We start from the raw sequence: 21464 nt of genomic DNA on the forward strand, positions 1-21464 counted from the left end.
ATTTTTTTTATTGCTCACGATTTGCTCTTTTGAGTGTTCGATATTTTTAAATTTGCATTGCCATGCATGTATGTTAAAGGGGACAACTTGTGAGCAGCCTGCACAGTTCCTACCAGGATGCTTGGACAGTTGGTTGAACATTGTTTGCTTAGGTTGTCTGACTGCACTTAGGAATGGTTGCTATATAGATAGTTAAAAAACATTGTGTCTTATCCAAAAGTCCTTGGGCCACTTTGGCTCTGTGGTGTTAAGATTGCCCTCGGTGTTCCAGGTTTTGTTGGGGGGGAAAAAAGCACAAGATTGATGTTGAGTGCTATTCAGTGATTTTTGTATGTTGGGCAAGGGCTGAATGGAGATCAATCCTAATATTTGTGTTTCGACACTTGCTAACATGAATGGTTGCTTCAACAATGTTTAAATTTTTGATGCCAAGGAAACATGCCCCAACATATGTTGCATTTTTCTGAAGAGGAGGAAAAGCAGTTTGATTTGCCAGCTCTGAGTATGATTGTAAGAGGCAGTGGAATGGAAAAGGAGATATTGACCAAGAACTGACCTGAGGTGGGAAGGAGAATTGTTTGACTCGGTTCAGAGGTATTACCAATTAAGCAATTTTGGAAATCTACATTCACATAGTTAAATATTCTAGATTTGTTTCCACAAACTAAGTGTATTTTCAACAATAAAAGCACACATTTTCATTCTCTGCTGCACCACATAATTTAGTTTCACACTGGATAACTATTGCCTTCAAGACAAAAATCTTGAGGGTTGAGGGTCAAATTAAGAGGAGGAAAAAGTTACTGCAAAGTTTTTACTTTTATGAGCTGACTAACTACAGCATTGCACAGAGGAGTTAAGACCCAGTGTGTAACAGAGGTCATGCTGCATCACATCTTCCTGCCAATGATGGTTATAATTCAGACTTAAATGTTAGATTTCTTTGTAAATTGAGAGCTTGTGTTGATTGAAGGGAACTGGAGAAAAATTAGGGGGGAAGCAGCAGGAAAGTTAGGAGTGATAGAATGAAGAGCAGGTGGTTGGATGAGAGGAGAATCTGAAGGGATTGAGATGGGCTGGCAACATATTTGGACCTGAAAAGCACTAACTCCTTCAAGCGCTTCTAACCAAGAGCTAGGAACAGTCTTTACCGCTTTTTAGAAATCTATTTTTGGCCATCTCCATTTAACTCCCTGTCCTTGGGCCAGGAACAAAATGAATGTTTTCATTATATTTGTCCAAGTTGGCCTGACCCCTGGTTTTCCCAGCTCAGAATAGGAAGTGCAATTTTTTTTAATATGTAGATTTTTGGAGCACTGACCAGGAGTAGTTAACATCTTTTAACTATACCATTAACTAACTACAGGGAAAACTTGACAGGAGGTTGGCCAACAAATGAAGGTACAGAAAATTTTAACTCCTTCTGACCCTGAAAGTTCCATTGGGAAGCAAAAAGAACACCAATCTCTATTTAGGGCTTGAAATCTAGATGCTGGAGTGTGGAACAGCAAATACAGGTAACTAGAAAATTTGTAGTGTTCAGAGATCACTTTGGAAGAAGCAGCTAATCAAAGGAAGAAAAGGTAGCAAGCTTTAATACCATTGCATTTGATAGGTAATAGAATGGTGCAGGGAGTAATTGTGACAACAAGAAATGTATGAAACTAAGAATTCTAATAAAGTGAATCTTCTGCTCTTGGTAAATCATTGAGCTGATGTTTTCAGTGCTGGGAATACTTCAGTAGATTAATGCACAATCCACATCAGCCATAAGGATTGGTGAATTTTATCTGGTGCATTGTTCATCCTCTTTAGAATATGATGATAGGTTATTGGAACACGTGCATGACCTGAAGAGATGGACTTTTTATTTGTTTTGATATTGCTAAAAGGTTAAATTTTTACTTATAAAGTGAATTTCTGGCTTTAAATGTGAAGTCAGAAGAAGGCGGGGGGCTAGGATTGTTTTTTGTTGAGGTCCCGGGGGAGATGCAACAACCATTAAACTGTTTACTTTTGCATGTTACTTCAGCTTTGAGATGGATTTTCATTCCTTGCTCAGCAAGGAACTAGATAGGTGCCACAAAGCCCCATAATAAAGTGAAAGCATGTTGTTCAGTGTGATGAGGCACTTAAGTGGACCAGTCTCCTTTGCACACTGATTTGAGGGAGGGATTAGAGCAGGAGCTCCCAAACTGTGGGTCATGACCCCAGTGGGGTTGCAGAATGAGAATTTGGGTTCTTGAGTTCTGAGACAGCAATGGCAGCTGTGAAGCTTGGAATTAGATTAAATGTTTTTGTTTTTCTGTCGGTGGACATGATGACTTAATCGTCTGTTCTGAGGCCTGATTTGCTCCTATAACCATAATTTGTAAAAAAAAAAAAATTTCTTAGCTTTTTCAGGGCAAACCCAGCAGTTTGAAACCTACCCTTGAACGATTTCTTTTTCTTTCTCTCTCTCTCTCCTCTCTCTCTCTCTCTCTCTCTTCTCCCCTCTCCCCCCCCCCCCCCCCACTATTTTTCACTTTGGGATGTCACGAATCAGATGCATTACAATGGGGTCACATCAGGCAAAAGGTTTGGGAAGCACTGGATTAGAGGAACTTGCTCATGCCTGTAATAAGAGTTAGACTTGGGACAGTTAGTACATTCCTGCTTAGAACTTTCAGTATCATGTTTTATTATTTTTATGGCTGTTAATTGCATATTAATTCTATTATCAAGGGGAAGGGTATTCATTGATTTATTGCCTAGAGGACATAAATAAAGACTGAGATACTGTGTGTTGGTTAGGGAGGAGGCAGACATCTGTAATGTTGCATTCTGCAATTAAACCTAGTATCAAGTAAAAGATTGGTGTTTGCTTTCCTACTTCACCAATTGGCTTCTGATTGAGTTAGCAGTGGTACCAGGAGGGGCAGGAAATAGATGAATGAATTAATTTTATTTAAAATGAACTACTTTGACTTGTAATTGTCTCTTAGCTTGAATGCTTTTCAGCCTGCCTTCAAGAGACTGGAGAATGCACATGTAGGTACACTAGATTCCACTAGTAGGTACACGTAGCAAAGGGTCTGTGTTGCATTTTCTGAGTGAGCGCTGCAGTTCAGTTAGATGTTGGGCAGTAAAGGTGCACTTGGAGTTATGGGGGACATGAGATTTACTTAGAAAATTGACACTGAATCCCTTCCAATACCTCATACATGATGCACAATTTTTTTAACTGTAAATTTTGGCTAATGTGGAGTTTCTTAATGGCCACATTGTAATTTTTCAAGGGTTTTCATTGCAAGTGAAGCCTACCCTTCTGCTTGAACATTGGCTATTATCTGCATTCCTTTTACTGTTACAATTCATTTCAGGACAAACTTTTAGAACTGAAAATGCTAATACTTAACATAGCAGCATTTGTATTAATCCTACAACTTGTAATAATTTGGCATCTTTTGTACTGGTGCATTTGCATGGCTTGCTTTAAGTTGAAGAGAAAAACTGAAATGGAGCAGCATGGAAGGGCCTTCAGCATGCAGTGAGAGAAAGGAAAGAAGGGAGCAACAATTTTAGACAATAATTTAAAAATGTAAGTGAGGGAGTAGGCGCTAAGCATGGGAACATCCGGAAGTGTGTCAGAAGGACTGAGCGCAGCAAAAGAGACCAAATGTAAAGAGCAAAATAATTGAAGAAATTTACTATAGAGCTGTAAGTAAGAAAAATAGTGGTATAAAGTAATGATGGGTACCATGACACATCAGGAGGCTGCAATTATAGCAGGATGAACAAATGTTTTCCTGTTACAAAATTTTGACAACCATTTTACATGAGTATAATTTATTTCATGACGTTTACTTGGACAGGGTGCCTGTCCCATATGCAGACTTTAATGCATTATAAGTTCTTACAATATTCATACTGTCAAACAGCACTACATTTGTGTTTTCCTGATTGAGAGCTTATGAACATAGTAAGTAGGAACAGGAGAAGCTTTTCAGCTCTTCAATCTTGCTCTGCCATTCAGCAAGTTCATGGCTGGTAATTTCCCACACTATTCCCATATTGCTTGATTCCTTTCCTATCCAAAAATCTATCGATCTCTGTCCTTCCAGCATTTATCTCATCAATCCTCTAAAGAAGTTTATGTTTCAGTGAGATTGCTCCCATTTTTTTTGAGGGAATATAGACTTTGTCCATTCCTTGGACATTCCTCTCACTTCAGGAACCTTTGTTGTACTCCCTCTAAAGCATATCCTTCCTTAGGTAAGGAAACCAAAACTATAGACAGTCCTCCATGTCTGCCCTCATTGAGGCCCAACACAAATGCAGTAAAGCTTCTTCACTCTCATATCCATCCCCCTTGCAATAAAGGCCAACATACCATTGGTTTTCCTACTTGCTCGCTGTTACCTGCATGTTAACTTTGTGATGCACATGTCTGTCTGAATACCAACATTTCCCAGTGCCTCACCTTTTTCAAAAATACTCTGCTTTTCTCCGTTTTTCCAAAGTGGATAACTTCACACTTCTCTACATTTGTATTCTACCTATCATGTTCTTACCCATTTACTTAACCTGTCTATCTCTCTGCATTCTCCTCACCGCTTGCTTTCTCACCCAGCTTTGTACATCAGTAAACTTGATGCATTACATTCTTTTCACCTCATCCAAGCCATTGTTATAAATTGTAGATAGCTGATAGTTATTTTAATTTCAGCAGATAGCTAATCTTCCTAGTGAAGTGAAAAGAATAGGGTGAGCCAATCACAAGGTGACCATTTTATTTTTGACTGAAGGACATAAAAACTTCTTGAAATAGCATGTCTTAAAATTTCCTGTTTTCCCAGTAGGCAATGACTTTCTGGATTGCAGTCCTTTGGGTGATGGCTACCCTGATAACTTACCAAGGGTGGTTGTTCTTGTGAAATGATGTGCCTCAGAAGTTATTTGACTATTAGAGGGTCATCTGAGCTTAATGCAAACCCATCCTCTTTTGACTTCCATTTAAGTGCACTTCCCTGTGGTGATCATTAGGTAGTGGTCATCTCTGGCCATTTTTCCCCTGCCTACTTGAAATGCAGATCATTGTAGCATTTCTACCACTTGGCTGAAATTAGTGAACGAGGGATAGAGCCTGGTTGTCTTGTTTGGTGGGATCCACTGGAATATATCAAAGTTTTTCAATGGACAGAGGTGAACTTGCAGTATTTTTTACTTGAGACTGGTGACTGATGCCACTCTGATAAGCCAATTTCTGTGGCTTTTCACTGACCCAGATAACTACTAAGTATACTCCCAGCGGGATGTTGCATATGGGAACAAAATTAATTTTGTTCTGGAAATCATTAGATGATTTTCATTTTCCACTCAGGATGGCAGAAGGTTATAGGTGAGCTTAAGTTGTTTCTTTTTGCCATGGCGTGTTCCTTCAAACCAACTCCTAATGTATTTGGAAAGATCACTTCACTAGCACACCGTATCAATATATCCGTTCATATATAGAATCAAATAGTTTTATATGTAGCGTATTTTGACCTTTTGTCACTCCAAGTGTTGCACTAATTTTCACATCTCACTTCAAAAAATGCCATTGTAATGCCAAGAAACATCCCAGTAACTGAAAATACTGGATTACAACATCTGCCTCTTTACTGATAGTGAGAACATTTTTATATAAAAGGCAAGAGTGATTTGATATGCAGCCTGAAAAGAAATTAAACTCTGAATTACCTTAAGCACAACTTGTGATCTTTAATTCACCATAGCAACAGAATTGATTTTTCCATTATGTGCTATGACTACTTCTGTCTTAACAGCATATGATCTAGTGTAGCCTGAGCAATGTATGGGAGATCTGAAATAAATGAGAAAATGTTGGAAAAACTCAGCAGGCGTTTTTTCAGCATTTTCCGTTTTCATTTTAGAATTCCAGCATTCACAGTATTTTCCTTTTATGGAGATCTGGGTGCTTACATTAAATGCAGAAAATAAAATGCCATCAAAATATCCTTTCTGCCCCGTAACTCCAGGGAAGCACCTTGCCTCTATTGAATCATGATGTCAAGCAGAGAGTATCAAGATGCTGTGCAGAACAATGTCATTCTGGGCTGCTTTTTTTATCCTGGGTCCAACTGGATTTTCGTTAATTGTAGATTTAAGCCTGTGGTCAGCAAGCAGTAATATTATGTCAGAATCAAGACCACTGAAGCTGTGAAGCTTCATTAATAGCCATTGAGGATTGAAGGCCATGTTGGTTGAGGAAACAAAAGACCTGCTGTGGGATCATCACTTGCCCAGTTTTGCTCTAAGGTTGTTGTTTCCTCCAGAGGGCTGAGAGCATGTGAATGACAAGTCATACAAACATGTGAATTAGGGGCAGGAGTAGACCTTAAGCCTGCTCTGCCATTCAATAAGATCATGGCTGATTCAATTGTGGCCTCAATGCCACTACCCTGCTTACCCCCTATACCCTTGTTAATCAAGAATCTATCTACCACTAATTAAAACATATTTAATGAGCCTGTCTCTACCACTCTCTGGGAAAGAGTTCCACAAACTGATGACCCTCTGAGAACAAAAATTACATTTGAAAGGATTAAAATTGAGTTGAAGGCTGCAACTCCAGGTATTTTCTACTATAAAACTCAAAAGGAAATGCGGGTTGCATTGATTTCTATGTTTAAATCAATCCACATTTAAGCAGACATTTAAGGACAATGAGATTATATGAATCACGTAGCAGAAAAAAAATCTGGGTTTTTTAAACCTTATGAGCAAGATATTTTTCTAGTTATCATATGAAAGTTGCCCCCCCCAACTCACCGTCGCCATCTAAACTGACCTAATATCAAACGCCAGGACTTCAGGCAACTGACATTCTGCATTGGTTCAAATTTAGCCCAGCAGTTTAAAAAAAATCTTAGTCAGCTGGCAAGCATTGAGTTTAGATAGCCTTCCATTCAGTTCCTAATGGGAAATGGGGTCATGACAGAAAACTGCTTGTAATTACTAAATTGACAGTCTATCTTGGGCTAGAAGATGGCTGTGGGGAAAAACATAAATGTCAATATGGTGCATTATGCAGGGGTGCACAATGTGCAGTCCTCACAGTATGTCCCCACCCCACCCCCCGCAAACCTTGCCCAGCAATTGGCCCTCAACCAAGATAATTCATTTCTATTTGTGCTGGGATTTCTTAATTGTTGGGTTGGCTCAGTGAGAACTCTATGGAATCGGAGGCATGGAAAGTAATGTTTTTATCACTGTTTCCTTGTTCTTGAATAAATCCTAGATCAGTACTAAAATCTGCATCAGCACCTTGAGATATAAATGCTCCAAGATACTCAACCATGTGACCCACAAAGACCAAAATATTCTGCACCCCTGCACTGTATTAGTTTGATTGAGGACTGAAGCATGTTGAAATAAATGCTTTACTCTGCATCAAACTGCTGTACATATGTGTTTGAAGTAGGAAGTATTCTCCTCTTCACTGCTGACTTAGCTCCTCTTGATATTGGGCCCAAAATTCTGATGGAGATAACTTGCCTTTTAGCCATAACTGTCATCAGATCTGACATGAATTATATTGACATATTGTCTTAGCAAAAGAACTGGTAATGCGAGAGAAGATAATGCTGCAGAAAACATATTACATTTTGGCATTTTAATGGCATAATAGAACAGTGGTGATTGGCTAAAAATGCAAACCCTTAATATATTAGGTTTTTTCAAAGGTGTACAAATCTATCAAGCTTTGCCTTCTGGTTCAATCATTTTGTATGCTGCATGCTTCTGAGGCAAGGTCTGGATGGTTTTGGTATAGAACTGCTGAAGGTGCAGAAATGATGTCTTTAAGTCTGGTAATTTTAATGTTAAAGTGCTACATGCATTGAATCTAAATAACTGATGAGTTTTAATTATTTGACTAACCACATTATTGATTCACTCATTTTCCCTTAAGTGAAAACTTGGTTTTAGTTGGCATGTATACTCACAGTTGATAGTTTTTATTTTCAGCTGTGTTACAGAAATCATTTGTGCACTGAATTTAAACACTTTTTAAAAAATGGTATTTCATACTGGAACCTTTTCTTTTACACCTTTCCCCCCCTACCCCCCCACAATATCCCAGGATGGCCGCATCTGCAGAATTAGTTTTGCTGTTCAACCGGACAGATTGGAGCTGGGAAAACCAGATACTAGTGATGGGTAAGTATTTGTTTCTGCTGATACCTTTTGTTAATTTTGCAGTTTATCTCTTTAAGGTGTGTATGTAAACCTCTAATTCTCTGCGCATGCAAATTCAGTGATAACATTCTTTGGTGACGATACTAGTAATTTACTTTGAAGGGAGGCCAATATTCTGTAGCTTTTGTTTTCTGTACAAAGTTTTGCAGTTAAACTTGTTATATTTTGTCTTCAGTTTAATTGACCGCCATCAAATTGTAATATAATCTGGCTATAAAAGTGTGATGTACTATTTTATTTATTCTGATTGCAGTCTTTTGATTTAAGACGACCTTTCTGGTCAGCATTGTGCTTTTTGTCATGATTGTTGTAGAATTAACTTAGGTGACACATCTTGGCTAAATTTGTTTTAGGAAAGTATGCCATCTGCGTAAATATACAACTGCACATTGCAGCAGTGGTGTCTATTTTAAACTTTAACCATGATCTATTAAAAAATTTTCAGCAATCTTTTGTAGCTATTACAGATGTTGAAGTATTAAAGATGGATTTTTCTGCCACAAACATGGCTGCAAAATTCTAGTGATGCCACTGTGCTCCAATAACTTTGGAACAGTCTAGGTTTTGTCCTCTGATCTCTGAAAATGAAGCATAACCAAAATTGTGTTTATGCTTTATTTTTGAAGGTTGTTTTTTCTGTGGACAGATTTCAGTCTTCAAAAAAAGCAAAGTTTTAGCAGTTTTTTTAAAAATATGAATTCCACTATAAATTAAGGTTTACAAGATCATGGTGACATTTAAAAAACTGCAACCATGCTATTGAGACAATTCCTGGCAATGAATATATTTTTGTTAACAGGTATTTGAACTAAATGGAGATACTAAATTTCAAATAGTTTTACATTCCAAACTGTCCAGTTATGCTTGTTTAAACACTAAACTGAATGAGTTATTCCAGATTTTGATTTTAGTTTGCAACATTGCCCTGAGCTGGAAGGAGAGAACTTTCCATTTCAATGCAAAGGCAGAATTTATTTTCATATCTTTTTTAAAAAATTGGACAGCAGGCCACAAAAAAGTAATAAATCGGTATAAACTTTTGAGTGCTAAAAATTGCCCAAGGGTGTTGCTCTGGCTGGTCATTGACCAGTTACAGCAAATGTAAAGTCCCTGAGCTGCAAGGCTTGGGATACCTGTGTTGTAACCCATCTCCCATCTTTGTTTCCAGTTCAAAGTTGAGCAGTGGTTCAGGCACAGGAAGGACTTCCAGGCCAGGCAGGAGTAGTGATTCCCCATGGTTTCTGTCTGGTTCTGATACTCTGGGCAGACTGGCAGGCAACCCCCTTGGGTAAGTTTTGGCAGGGTTCCAGGTCAACATGACCTATAAGTCAACCCGTGTGCCAAAGAAATGTGCTTTACTAGGGTGGTTAAAAATTGTTTTGAAAGCTGCTTGCTGTAAATTTTAGCTGTTATTTATAGCGCATGAAAATGATGCATTCAGGAATGTGACTTGTCATTCCTCACAGCTAAAATGGGATGCTTGGTTTCCCCTTGTGTATGGGCTTTCTGCTGCTAAATGTTATTAGTGTACATTACCAAATACTTGTTAACAATTCAGTTGGACATGCAGTGGCAATGAAATAGAACTTGCACAAGCATATTCTTTTGAATTCATGAATGGGGATCCTGGTGACTGCTTTTCTAACACTGCCACACACCTTAAAAGATTTGCAGAGCAATAAATGTTTTATGCTGTTCATGTGCAAACAGATGACTGAAGTGTTTAGTGTGCATCCATTAACAATTTCAACTGTGAAGCATTGTAAATGATCTGTGAAATGGGATTGAACATGACTATAAAATAATGGGTATACTTGTCAATGACATACTAGTGCCAAAATTTCAACTGCCAAAGTCGACTGTCATTTTGAACATATGAACAAGGGGCAGGAGTGGGCCATTTGGCCCCTTGAGCCTGCTCTGCCATTTAATAAGATCATGGCTGATCTGATAGTAACCTCAAATCTGCATCCTGCCTACCCCCAATAACCTATTAACTCCTTGCTTACCAAGAATCTATCCACCTCTGCCTTAAAAATATAAAAATATTCAAAGACTCTGCTTCCACTGCCTTCTCAGGAAGAAAGACTCCAAAGACTCATGACCCTCAGAAAAAAAATTTCGCATCATCTACATCTTAATTGGGTGACCCCTTATTTTTAAAGAGTGACCCCTAATTCTAGATTCTCCCACATGAGGAAACGTCCTCTCCAGATCCACCCTATCAAGTTCCCTCAGGATTTTATATATTTCAGTCAAGTCACCCCTTATTCTTCTAAACTCCAGCGGATACAAGCCTAGTCTGTCTAACCTTTCCTCATAAGACAACCGGCCCATTCCAGGTATTAGTTTGGTAAACCTTCTCTGATCTGCTTCCAACAGTTTACATCCTTAAATAAGGTGACCAATATTGTATGCAGTATTCCAGATGTGGTCTCACTAGTGCCCTGTATAACTGAAGCATAACTTCCCTACTTTTGTATTCAATTCCCATTGCAACAAATGATAACATTCTATTAGCTTTCCTAATTACTTGCTGTACCTGCATACTAGCCTTTTGCAATTCATGCACTAAACCAGCCAGATCCCTCTGCAACTCAGGGCTCTGCAATCTCTCATTATTTAGATAATATTGCCCGTCTTTTATTCTTCCTGCCAGAATGGATCATTTCACATCTTTCCACATTATACCCCATTTGCCAAATCATTGCCCACTCACTTTACCTATCTATATCTTTTTGTAGCCTCCTTATGTCCTCTTCACAAATTACTTTCATACCTATCTTTGTCATCAGCAAATTTGGCAACCATCCTACCCATCCCTTCATCCAAGTCATTTATATAAATTGTAAACAGTTAAGATCCCAACACTGATCTCTGGCACGCCACTAGTTACATCTGGCAGAAACCAAAAATGACCCACTTATGCCAACTCACTGCTTCCTGTTAGCCAGTCAATCTTCTATCCATGCCAAAATGTTACCCCCTATACCATGAACTTTTATTTTCTGCAATAACCTTTGATATGGCACTTTCTCAAATGGCTTCTGGAAACCTAAGTACAGTACATCCACCGGTTCCCCTTTATCCACAGCACATGTTACTTCCTCAAAGAACTCCAGTAAGTTGGTTAAACATGATTTCCGTTTCACAAAACCATGTTGACTGTGCCTGATTATTTTGGACTTATCCAAGTGCCCCGCTATAGCTTCTTTAATAATAGCTTCTAACATTTTCCCTATGACAGATGCTAAGCTAATAGGCCTGTAGTTTCCTGCTTTGTCTCCCTCTTTTTTGAATAATGGAGTTACATTTGCTATCTTCCAATTTAATGGGACATTTCCCGAATGTAGGGAGTTTCAGAAAATTAAAACAAATACATAACTATCTCACTAGTCACTTTTTTTAAGACCTTCCTGAAGTTTCAGGACCCGAGCACTCACCAGCCTGCAGCTACAACAATTTACTCAGCACCACTTCTGTAATTTTCCTGAGTTCCTCCCTCTGTTCCATTTACTGATTTATAGCTGCTTCTAGGATATTGCCTGTATCCTCTATGGTGAAGATTGATGCAAAATACCTATTAAATTCATCTGCCATTTCCTAGTTTTCCATCATCAATTCTCCAGAATCACTTTTTATAGGACTGACGCTCACTTTATTAACTCGTTTCTTTTTAAAATATTTATAGAAACACTATCTGGTTTTATTTCTAGCTAGCTTTCTCTCGTACTCTTAATTTTTCCCTCCTTATTAATATTTTAGTCATCCTTTGCCGTTCCTTATATTCTGTCCAATCTTTTGGCCTTCTACCTATCTTTGTACAATTATGTACTTTTTCTTTATGTTTGATACTTATCTTAACCTTTCTAGTTAACCATGGATGGTGTGGCTGCCCCTTGGACTTTTTCTTTCTTGTTGTAATGTATCTATTCTGTGTATTCTGAAATATTCCCTTAAAATGTTTTCCACCTCTCGACCTACCCCTTAACCTAATTTGGAAATTCGCCTTAGCTAGCTCTGCTTTCATGCCCTCACTATTGCCGTTATTTAAGTTTAAAAACATAGTCTTGGACCCACTCCCCTCTCCCTCAAACTGAATGTAAAATTGAATCATATTATGGTCGTTGCTACCTCGGGGGCGTCTTCATTATGAGATCCATCATTACAAGTAACATAATTAATCCCATCTCTTTGCACAGTACCAGGTCTAGTATAGCCTGCTCCCTGGTTGGCTCCAGAACATGCTGTTCTATGAAACTATCCCAGAAACATTCTGTGAACTCCTCATCTTGCCCATCTGACTTTTCCAGTCTATACGTAGATTAAAATCTCTCATGATTATCGCCGTGCCTTTCTGACAAGCTCTCTTTATTTCCTCCTTTATGATCCATTCTATCATGTATTAAGGGGCCTGTACGTGACTCCCACCAGTGACTTCTTCCCTTTACCATTTCTCATCTCTACCCAAACTGTTTCCACATCCTGATTTCCTGAGCTTAGGTCATTCCTCTTTATTGTACTAATACGATCATTAACTAATACAGCCATACCTCCACCTTTTCCTCGCTTCCTGTCTTTCCTAAATGTTCTATGCCCTTTAATATTCCGGTTGCAATCCATGTCCTCCTGAAGCCATGTCTCTTTAATGGCTATCAAACCGTACTTATTTATTTCTATTTGTGCTATCAGTTCATCTGTTTTGTTTCAAACGCTTTGTGCATTCAGGTAGAGGGCTTTTAGTTTTATCCTTTTATTCTTTTTATAACCTCTAGCCTCATCTGTTGATTTACTGTTAGATTTGTACTCTATCCCCTCCTGTCAGTCAGTTTTTCATTTCCGTAATAATACCTTTCTCTTTTGCCTTGTCAGTTCTCTTTGATTTACCACATCTTCTTAAATTTGGACCCTTGCCTCCAGTAATTAGGTTTAAACCTTCTCTACTTCCCTAGTAATACAGCTCACAAGAACATTGGTCCCACCATGGTTTAGGTGTAGACTGCCCCAACGGTACAGATCCCACTTTCCCCAGCATTGGTGCTAGTGTCCCACGAACCAGAACCCACTTCTCTCACACCAGGCTTTCAGCCACGCATTCATCTTCCTAATCTGATTTGTCCTGTGCTAATTTGCATGTGGCTCAGGTAATAATCCAGAGATTATCACCTTTGAAGTTCTGCTTAATTTGGTGCCAAACTCCTCAAACTGACTCTGCAGAACCTCCTCCTTTGTCCTGTCTGTCGTGGTACCAACATGGACCACGATGACTGGGTCCTCCCCCTCCCACTGCAAGCTCCTCTCTAGCCCCAAGCAGATGTCCTAAACCCTGGCACCGGCAGGCAACACAGCAGTCTGGTCTCACGCTCTTTGCTGCAGAGAACGGCGTCAACCCCTCTGACCATACTGTCCCCTACTACCAGTACATTCCTTGTAATTCCTCCCACTTGAAAGGCTTCCTGTACCATGGTGCCATGGTCAGTTAGCTCATCCACCCTGAAGTCCCCACTCTCATCCAAGCAAGCTTTAAAAAAAAACCTCAAACCTGTTGGACAATTGCAAGGGCCAAGCTCCTGCACTACTGCCTTCTGGGTCCCCTTACCTGTCTCACTTGCAGTCACACTGTCCTGTCCCTGACCACTGACCAAATCAGAACACTGCATCCTAAGGGGTGTGATTGCCTCCTGGAATAAAGTATCCAGGCAATTTTCCCTTTCCCTGATATGCCGCAGTGTCTGCAGTTCAGCCTCCAACTCAATAACTTGGTGCCAAAGTTCCTGCAGCTGCAAACACTTAATGCAGATATGTTCACCCTGGATCACACTGGCATCCGGAAGCTCCCACACTTTGCAATCGCAGCACATTACCTGCCCTGCCATCTCCAATATGTTAATTAATTATAATTATTAAATCTTCCACTTCCCAATAGGTTTTGGCACTGCCAGTAAACATTACAATATGGATAAAATTAATAATATCAGTTACTGATTTACAGCTTATTCTGCTGCACCAACGTGGAAATCAAATACTGGAGGATGAGAAAGAGTAGAATGTTTAAAAAAAAAAAGCACCTTCTCCCCACCCTTCACCAAACGCTCCACTCAGCACACTACTTCTTGCATAAACTTTATCTAAAGCACCTCTTTCTCCCGTGCACAGAATTCCCACTTTGAAGTGAGTTTTTCCAGCATTTCCTGTTTTTATCTCAAGTATACTCATTCGGCCTCTATCTCACAAAGGTCAAAGTCTCTCCTTTGTGACCATGTGCCTCTTACTGTGGAAAAATACTGTGATTCTGAGAAGTTAGCTACAGTCATGCACATCTATAAAGAAAAAGTGGTTACTGGGTCTTTCTAAATCAAGTTGGTTGTTATCTGATATGCATTGCAGTTCCAACACAGTGTATGCATTATACGTTTTTGCATTTATGTGGAACTTCGGCTGTGCGCCTGAATATTTTTAGAACTTAACAAACCAGAATTCTTTAACAAAAACACCTAACATAGGTTTACAAAAGATTCAGGAACTAATTTACCTGCTAATTTGGAATATCCACCAAGGATGGTCTTGATTCCTTCCCACTCCCCATCTTTAGACACATAATCAAGATTTCTCCTCCATTCAGAAGAATCTGCTCCTTGAGATGAAGCTGAATATTTGCATTGCATAATCTGTGTATCATGGCAGAACACCATATAGAAATATAATTAGTCAGCACGTTGCTTAATTCTGCAAGATTGTCTCAATGTCTTTTAAGTTTCCTTTGCCCTCTCCCTGCCTACAGCTGTATTATTTTGTTACTGGATTTTTCATTACCAACATTCACTGACTGACATACCCATTGTTAAGTAACAGATTTTGACCAAAGTTCCCCATTATTTAATGCATGTTTGAATTTCATATTTGCAGTTCATTTGTCTAGGCTAAGAAAAGCACTTGTTCGAAGCTGCGGTTGGCTGATGCATTATTTTAACCCTTCTATCGGTTGCTGTTTAAAAGCTATGAAGCTTCTGAGTAAATTATTATGCATAAAATGCTCCTGGAGTAACCCTAAAGCAGTGTGTACTTTGTAATCTCTCGTGTTTACAGGTTTCTTGTATGAATCTTCGTTTTCACCCCTTTCTAATTCCAGTTATATTAGTTCAACTAATTCAGACTTCATGAATTGCACATTCAGGAGCCGTTGGAGTTCTGGAGTGAGTGGTGGGGCGTCTGGGAGATCATCAACAGGTGCAAGAGATTCAAGGAGACAGACTAGAGTGATACGTACTGGTCGTGATCGAGGATCTGGACTTTTGGGAAGTCAACCGCAGCCAGTTATACCAGCATCAGTCATTCCAGAGGAACTTATCTCACAGGTAGGGAACTGCTAGGGAAAGGGACTTCATTCCATTGGGCCAAGAAAAGGCTCAAATTTGTTTTAAATTCACACAAAAGATTATTACACAAGATAAGATTACACGGAGTTAGGAGTAATACATTAGCTTGGATAAAGGATTGGCTAACTAACAGAAAGCAGAGAGTCGAGATAAATGGGTCTTTTTCTGGATGGCAAGCTGTCACTAGTCTGGTGCCACAGAGTTTGGTCCTTGGGCCCCAACTATTTACAATCTGTATTAATTACTTGGATTCAGGGATAGAAGGTACTATAACTAAATTTGCAGATGACACCAAAATAGGTGGGAAAGTAAGTTGCAATAAAGAAATACATTTACAAATGGATATGGACAGGTTAGGTGAATGGGCCAAAATTTGACAGATGCCGTTTAATGTGGATAAGTGTAAGGTTATCCATTTTGGTCAGAAGAATAAAAAGGCGACTTATTATTTAAATGGAGAGAAACTTCAGAATTCAGTGCAGAGGGATCTGGGTGCCCTCATTCATGAATCGCTGAAAGCTAGTATACAGCTACAGCAGGTAATGAGGAAGGCAAATGGAATTTTGTCATTTATTGTTAAAGGAATAGAGTATAAAAATAGGGAGGTGTTGTTGCAACTGTACAAGGCATTGGTGAGACTGCACCTGGAGTACTGTGCACAGTTTTGGTCACCTTGAAGGATGTAGTTCATTGGAGGCGGTTCATAGAAGGTTCACTAGATTGATTCCTGAGATGCGGGGCTTGTCTTATGAGGAGAGATTAATCAGTTTAGGCCTATGCTCGCTAGAGTTTAGAAGGATGAGAGGAGATCTAATTGAGGAATGTAAGACGCTAAAGGGAATAGACAAAGTAGACATGGAGTGGATGTCTCCCCTTGTGGGGCACTCTAGAAAGAGAGGCCATAGTTTTAGGCTGAGGGGTGGTAATTTTTAAATCAGAGATGAGGAGGAATTACTTTTCTCGAAAGGACATGAATCTGTAATTCACTACCTCAGAGTGCAGTGGATGCCGGGACGCTGAATAGCAGGTTGAAAGGTTATGGGGGGAGGGTGGGAAATTGGAGTTGAGGCCGAAATGAGATCAGCTATGATCGTATTGAATGGCAGAGCAGGCTCAAAGGGTTGAATTGCCTACTCCTGCTCCTAGTTATGTTCTTAAATAATTAAATTGGGTTGGCACTGATGTTCCCTCTAATTTTTGTGTTGGGCCTATTTGGTACGCTGTGCGGTACCTTCCAGATTGCTATTCATCTGTGCAGCTTAGAGGGCACTGATGAGAAATTTTGATGAATGAGACCTGAATGAGCAGGGATTGGGACAGAATGCCAAAAGAATTTGGTCTTAAAAGCAATGGCCAATTTGAAATGTTGAGCTACAAATTCTAAGGATATGATATTAAGCATTAAATTCCACATGTGAGCTGTGCACTGTGATTTATAAATTGGCTGACCTAATAATTCTTTTGCAATAATTGGATTCAATTTTGTCAACTGGTATTGAGATTATGATGCATTTATATTTTTAATTACCATTTTATTTTAGAGCTATTTAGTGCCTGAAATTCTAGGAAGGATATAAGATGCTGCCTCTTGGTGTAATCTGTCCTTATGGCTTCTCCATAAGATGTGGAAAATATTTTGTCAATGTTACTGGTGTGTTTGTCATGGACCTAACTAATATATATGCAACATGCAATCTTGTAATCTTTTTTAAAACAAAATTAAAATAATAATTGGCATGTGCAAAGACTTTCAACCCATTATATGTGCAAACAGACAAAGGAGTGGATAATTTAGGTCCCAATTTCTCCTATCGTTGCTGACATTTTATTAAAGTTAGTGTATCGACGGGTTTCTGAAAGTCGCCTGTTGCTGGACTTGTAATTCTCTTTTGTTTCCCTGTGGCTAGGACTGCAGACAGAAAACATGTTTGTAACAGTCTGGTACTGGGTCATTGTTGCTGCCATCTACAGACTGATTTGGTACTTTCCTGGTGATGCACAAAATTTTGAATAATGAATTTATGTAAAGTACATGTGCCCAGTTTAGTTTTTTGGATAAAAATATCCTTGCAGGAGAACGAATGCCTTGATTGTGCAAGTATCTATTAAACTGTGCCCATGGTGTTTGCTCACTGTTTTTCCCACTTGCTGGTAAAACTGCACTGCTGAATAAATGTCAGGGCTTTAGTCAGCAGGTGGACAAGCCCCGCTCTGAAAAATACGCAGTCACTTTTCAAAGTTTTGTCATTTTATTAAAGTTAATGTATCGACAGGTTTCTGAAAGTTGCCTGTTGCTGGACTTGTAATTCTCTTTTGTTTCCCTGTGGCTAGGACTGCAGACAGAAAACATGTTTGTAACAGTCTGGTACTGGGTCATTGTTGCTGCCATCTACAGACTGATTTGGTACTTTCCTGGTGATGCAAAAATTTTGAATAATGAATTTGTGTAAAGTACACCCAGAGACCTGAGTGTACAGTCCAGCTGAAACTTCACTGAACTACTGAGGGAGTGCTGCACTCCAGGTGGTGCTATCATTTGGATGAGACATTTAAACCAAGGCCCCATTTGAGTGCATGTAAAAGATTCCAGGCATTATTTGATGGGGAGGAGGCAAGCGTGCCCTGGTGCCTTGGCCAATATTTAACCTTGAACCAACTTTCATGATATAGTTTTTCTGATTATTATTTTATTTCTGTTTGTCTGCAAATTGGCTAATGTATTTCCTACAACAACTTGTGGCAGCCTTCCATCTCATAAAACAATGGTTTGCTCCGTGGTGGTCAACTCTATGTTAAGATTGCCTGGTGTGGCCCAGAAGCTCCAGTTTGGCATGGCAGTCTCTGCCACGTTTGCTGCAGAGGAACACAGTGGGCTAAGAAGGGGCATGATTCACTGGCCTCTGTTATCTCTGGGCCCCCTTCTTAGCCAGCAGAGATTTTCTTATCCCCTAGCCTCTTCGAATGCTCTTCAAGCAGTCAATCTCCAGTGGTCATGGCTATCAGTGACTGTCTCCCAATTGTCAGTGTCTGCCATCTTCATATCTCATTTGTAGGCATCCTTGTAGCACGGGAATGACTTGGGAAAGCACAGGCCAATTCACTGTATAGGTGGCCTTTGGGTATACGGCCATCATCCATTCGATGAACACTGCCCAGCCAGCGCGCACACCATTGGCTTAGCAATGAATGTATGCTGATGGAATTACCATGCTCCAGGACCTCTGAGCTGATGACCTTGTCTTACCAAGAGATGCAGAGGATATGTCTGAGACAGTGAAAGTGGAATCTTTTCAGTGTTTTCTCTGCTTAGCATATGTTGTCCAGGTCTCACCACTGTTGTAGACTTGCAGTTTGGCGTTCTCAGTCAGTTTGCTGTTCCACACTCTTTCTTAGCTTGGGCAACACCGCTGCAGCTTTTATGATGTATGTGTTGATTTCAGCATCAAGTGACAGACGCTGGTGTTTGTGGAGCCTGGATATGTGAATCAATCAGTAGCCTCCAGCATCACATTGTCAATACCGATAGATATGGCAACATCTTGGATCATGACATTTATCTCGGTGATGATGGTGAAACCAAACTCTCTTACAGGCATGATAGTCCGTCCATTTGCTGCTGCAGGTGTTCCTTCATATGGCATGTTAGTGCGGCATTCAGTATAGACCGACTTGTCTTGGATCTTAAGTGAGCAGGGCTGAATGGTTCTGGAATGTAAATAGACACCCTCTCCAGATGACCTGACAGCAGCAAACAGAAGATTGTGGCAAAAGGTGTCAGTGCCAGAACATAATCCTGTTTGAACCCTCTGCGGATGTCAAAGGTTTCCAATATTGCCCTGTCATATCTGACCTTACTCATCATGTTGTCATGGAGAGAGGAGATCACTTTGAGCAGCTTTGGTGGGCAACCAATTTCTCCAGCTTAAATAGACTGCCTCTGTTCATGATAGCATGCCTTGGTGAGACTGATGAAGGCACTATATAGTGGTCTGCTTTGTTCACGGCATTTCCCTTGCAGCTGCCGGACTGAAGATAATGTGTACATTTCGATAATGGACCATTGACAATAAAGTGTTTTCAGATGCCCTGAGATTGTCCTGAGAAGTGTTATAATTTCAAATTCTTAGCATTTTTGTGTAAATAAAAATAAGAGTGCTTGGTGTAATTGGTGACAAATAATGCTCAAAGTTTGAAATAACAAAATATTAAATTAAAAATTAAATGTTAAAAAGCCCCAACAGTGCACTGGCTCTTTTAAGAATGGTCATTTGAAAAAGCTTTATAAGACCGTAATACACTCCATAGGTTAGCTGTTTTGCTGCAGTTTTTCATACATTTGTCACCTGCCTATGAGCAATAGTATGGAATATGTATGTTAATCAAAATTACTTTGAATTAGTGGTAATTTAACAGTAAATTTAAATTGAGCTGAGAGTGGCAGTAACCAAATAATATCAAAGTGCTAAATGCCTCGAACTTTCAATGCTGCTTTGAACTAGACAATCCTGTTTTCCTTCTAATTTTCCATTGTAGATTCTGTTATCCTTGTGTAAACTGGAAGTGACCTGCTCTTAGAACACACACAGCAACTGGAACAGAAATTAATTATTAAGCACTTAAAATTTACACCCACTCTTGCTTGAGAGGGGCTCTGACTTCAGCTGTAGTGCTATAAATGAAGTGCTGCTGTTTTCTCTGGAGGCTTTTTGAAGATTTGTTCTTTCCTGGGATGTGGCCATCGCTAGCTAGGTCAGCATTTATAGCAGATTCCTAATTGCCCTTGAGAAGGTGGTGGTGAGCTGCCGTCTTGAGCTGCTGCAATCCATATGTATAGGTGCACCCGCATTGCAATTAAGGAATTCCAGTATTCTGACCCAGTGACAGTGAAGGAAATGTGGTGTTAACCCAATGAGGTGACTATTGCTGGTTCAATGAGAGGAAAAGATTACATCTCCTCTGACTGCTGGCTCACCCTGTCCTCCAAGCCCAGTAGTGCTAATTTCATTTGTCTTGTTTTAGATCTTCCCCAGCTAATGAGAAAGGTCTGAAAATAATGTCATGAACTGCAATTCGAACAACTGTGTATGTCTAAGTTTGTGAATACATTTCTCATGGTTTTTCAATGCCATGTAATCTGTCTCTCAATGTAAATAGGGTAAATTCCCCAATAGCAAGAATACATGAGCTACATTGTTGAGTAATCCTGTAATGCAAGTGCAACATGATGCATTTTTAGGCTAAATGAGTAGTACAGACGTCTGAAAGATGCATGTGTAATTGAGAGAGGGGCATTGTTCATTTTTGGCTTTGCATATTTTCAACTGTTGCTTGAATGCATACTTTTATTGTTTGCCAATGGCATGATGCAGCTTGTTAGGAGCATTCAAGAACACCCTTTATCATCGCTGTGTCAAATCTGGATCTCCCTACCTAACAGTATTGTGAGAGTACCTTCATATGTATTGCGGTTCCATAAAAGGCCCTCATCACCTTGTTGAGGCATCTCTGGAAGGACAGTAAATGCTGGCATTGCCAGTGATGCCCATATCTCGGGTGTTTTTTTTAAAAATGGTTACGTGCCATGTTAGATGGACAGTTGGATAACTGAGCTGTTTACAAACTTGTTTTTTGATAATCCTGAATAGGAAATGCAGTACATAATTTCTTAAAATAACTAAAAGATAAAAGTTGATATCTGGACATCAAAGTTCTAGCTTTTCACCTTCACTTGATTTGTTGCTTAATTGAAAATAGAGAAAACAAGGTGGCAACTCTTAGTTTACCGATAAAAACACAAAATGCTGAGAATACTCGAGTCAGGCGGTATCCATGTAGGGAGATAATGCT

At 39.5% G+C, this 21464-nt stretch overlaps 1 protein-coding gene across 6 annotated transcripts in view; it reads left to right on the forward strand.

The window, feature by feature from the left end:
- Positions 1-21464, forward strand: part of ubr5 (ubiquitin protein ligase E3 component n-recognin 5) — a 155367-nt gene that overhangs the window by 25412 nt on the left and 108491 nt on the right. For 5 of the 6 annotated variants that reach the window (XM_041189352.1, XM_041189353.1, XM_041189354.1 and 2 more), the window contains exons 4-6: positions 8126-8202; positions 9410-9529; positions 15416-15596. In XM_041189352.1, the coding sequence (XP_041045286.1) occupies positions 8126-8202; positions 9410-9529; positions 15416-15596 (378 nt within the window). The remainder of the gene's footprint in view (positions 1-8125; positions 8203-9409; positions 9530-15415; positions 15597-21464) is intronic. The other variant, XM_041189355.1, reaches the window with a different exon arrangement.

Source organism: Carcharodon carcharias, chromosome 6 (assembly GCF_017639515.1).
Source record: "Carcharodon carcharias isolate sCarCar2 chromosome 6, sCarCar2.pri, whole genome shotgun sequence".
In the NCBI taxonomy this organism is placed as follows: Eukaryota; Metazoa; Chordata; class Chondrichthyes; order Lamniformes; family Lamnidae; genus Carcharodon; species Carcharodon carcharias.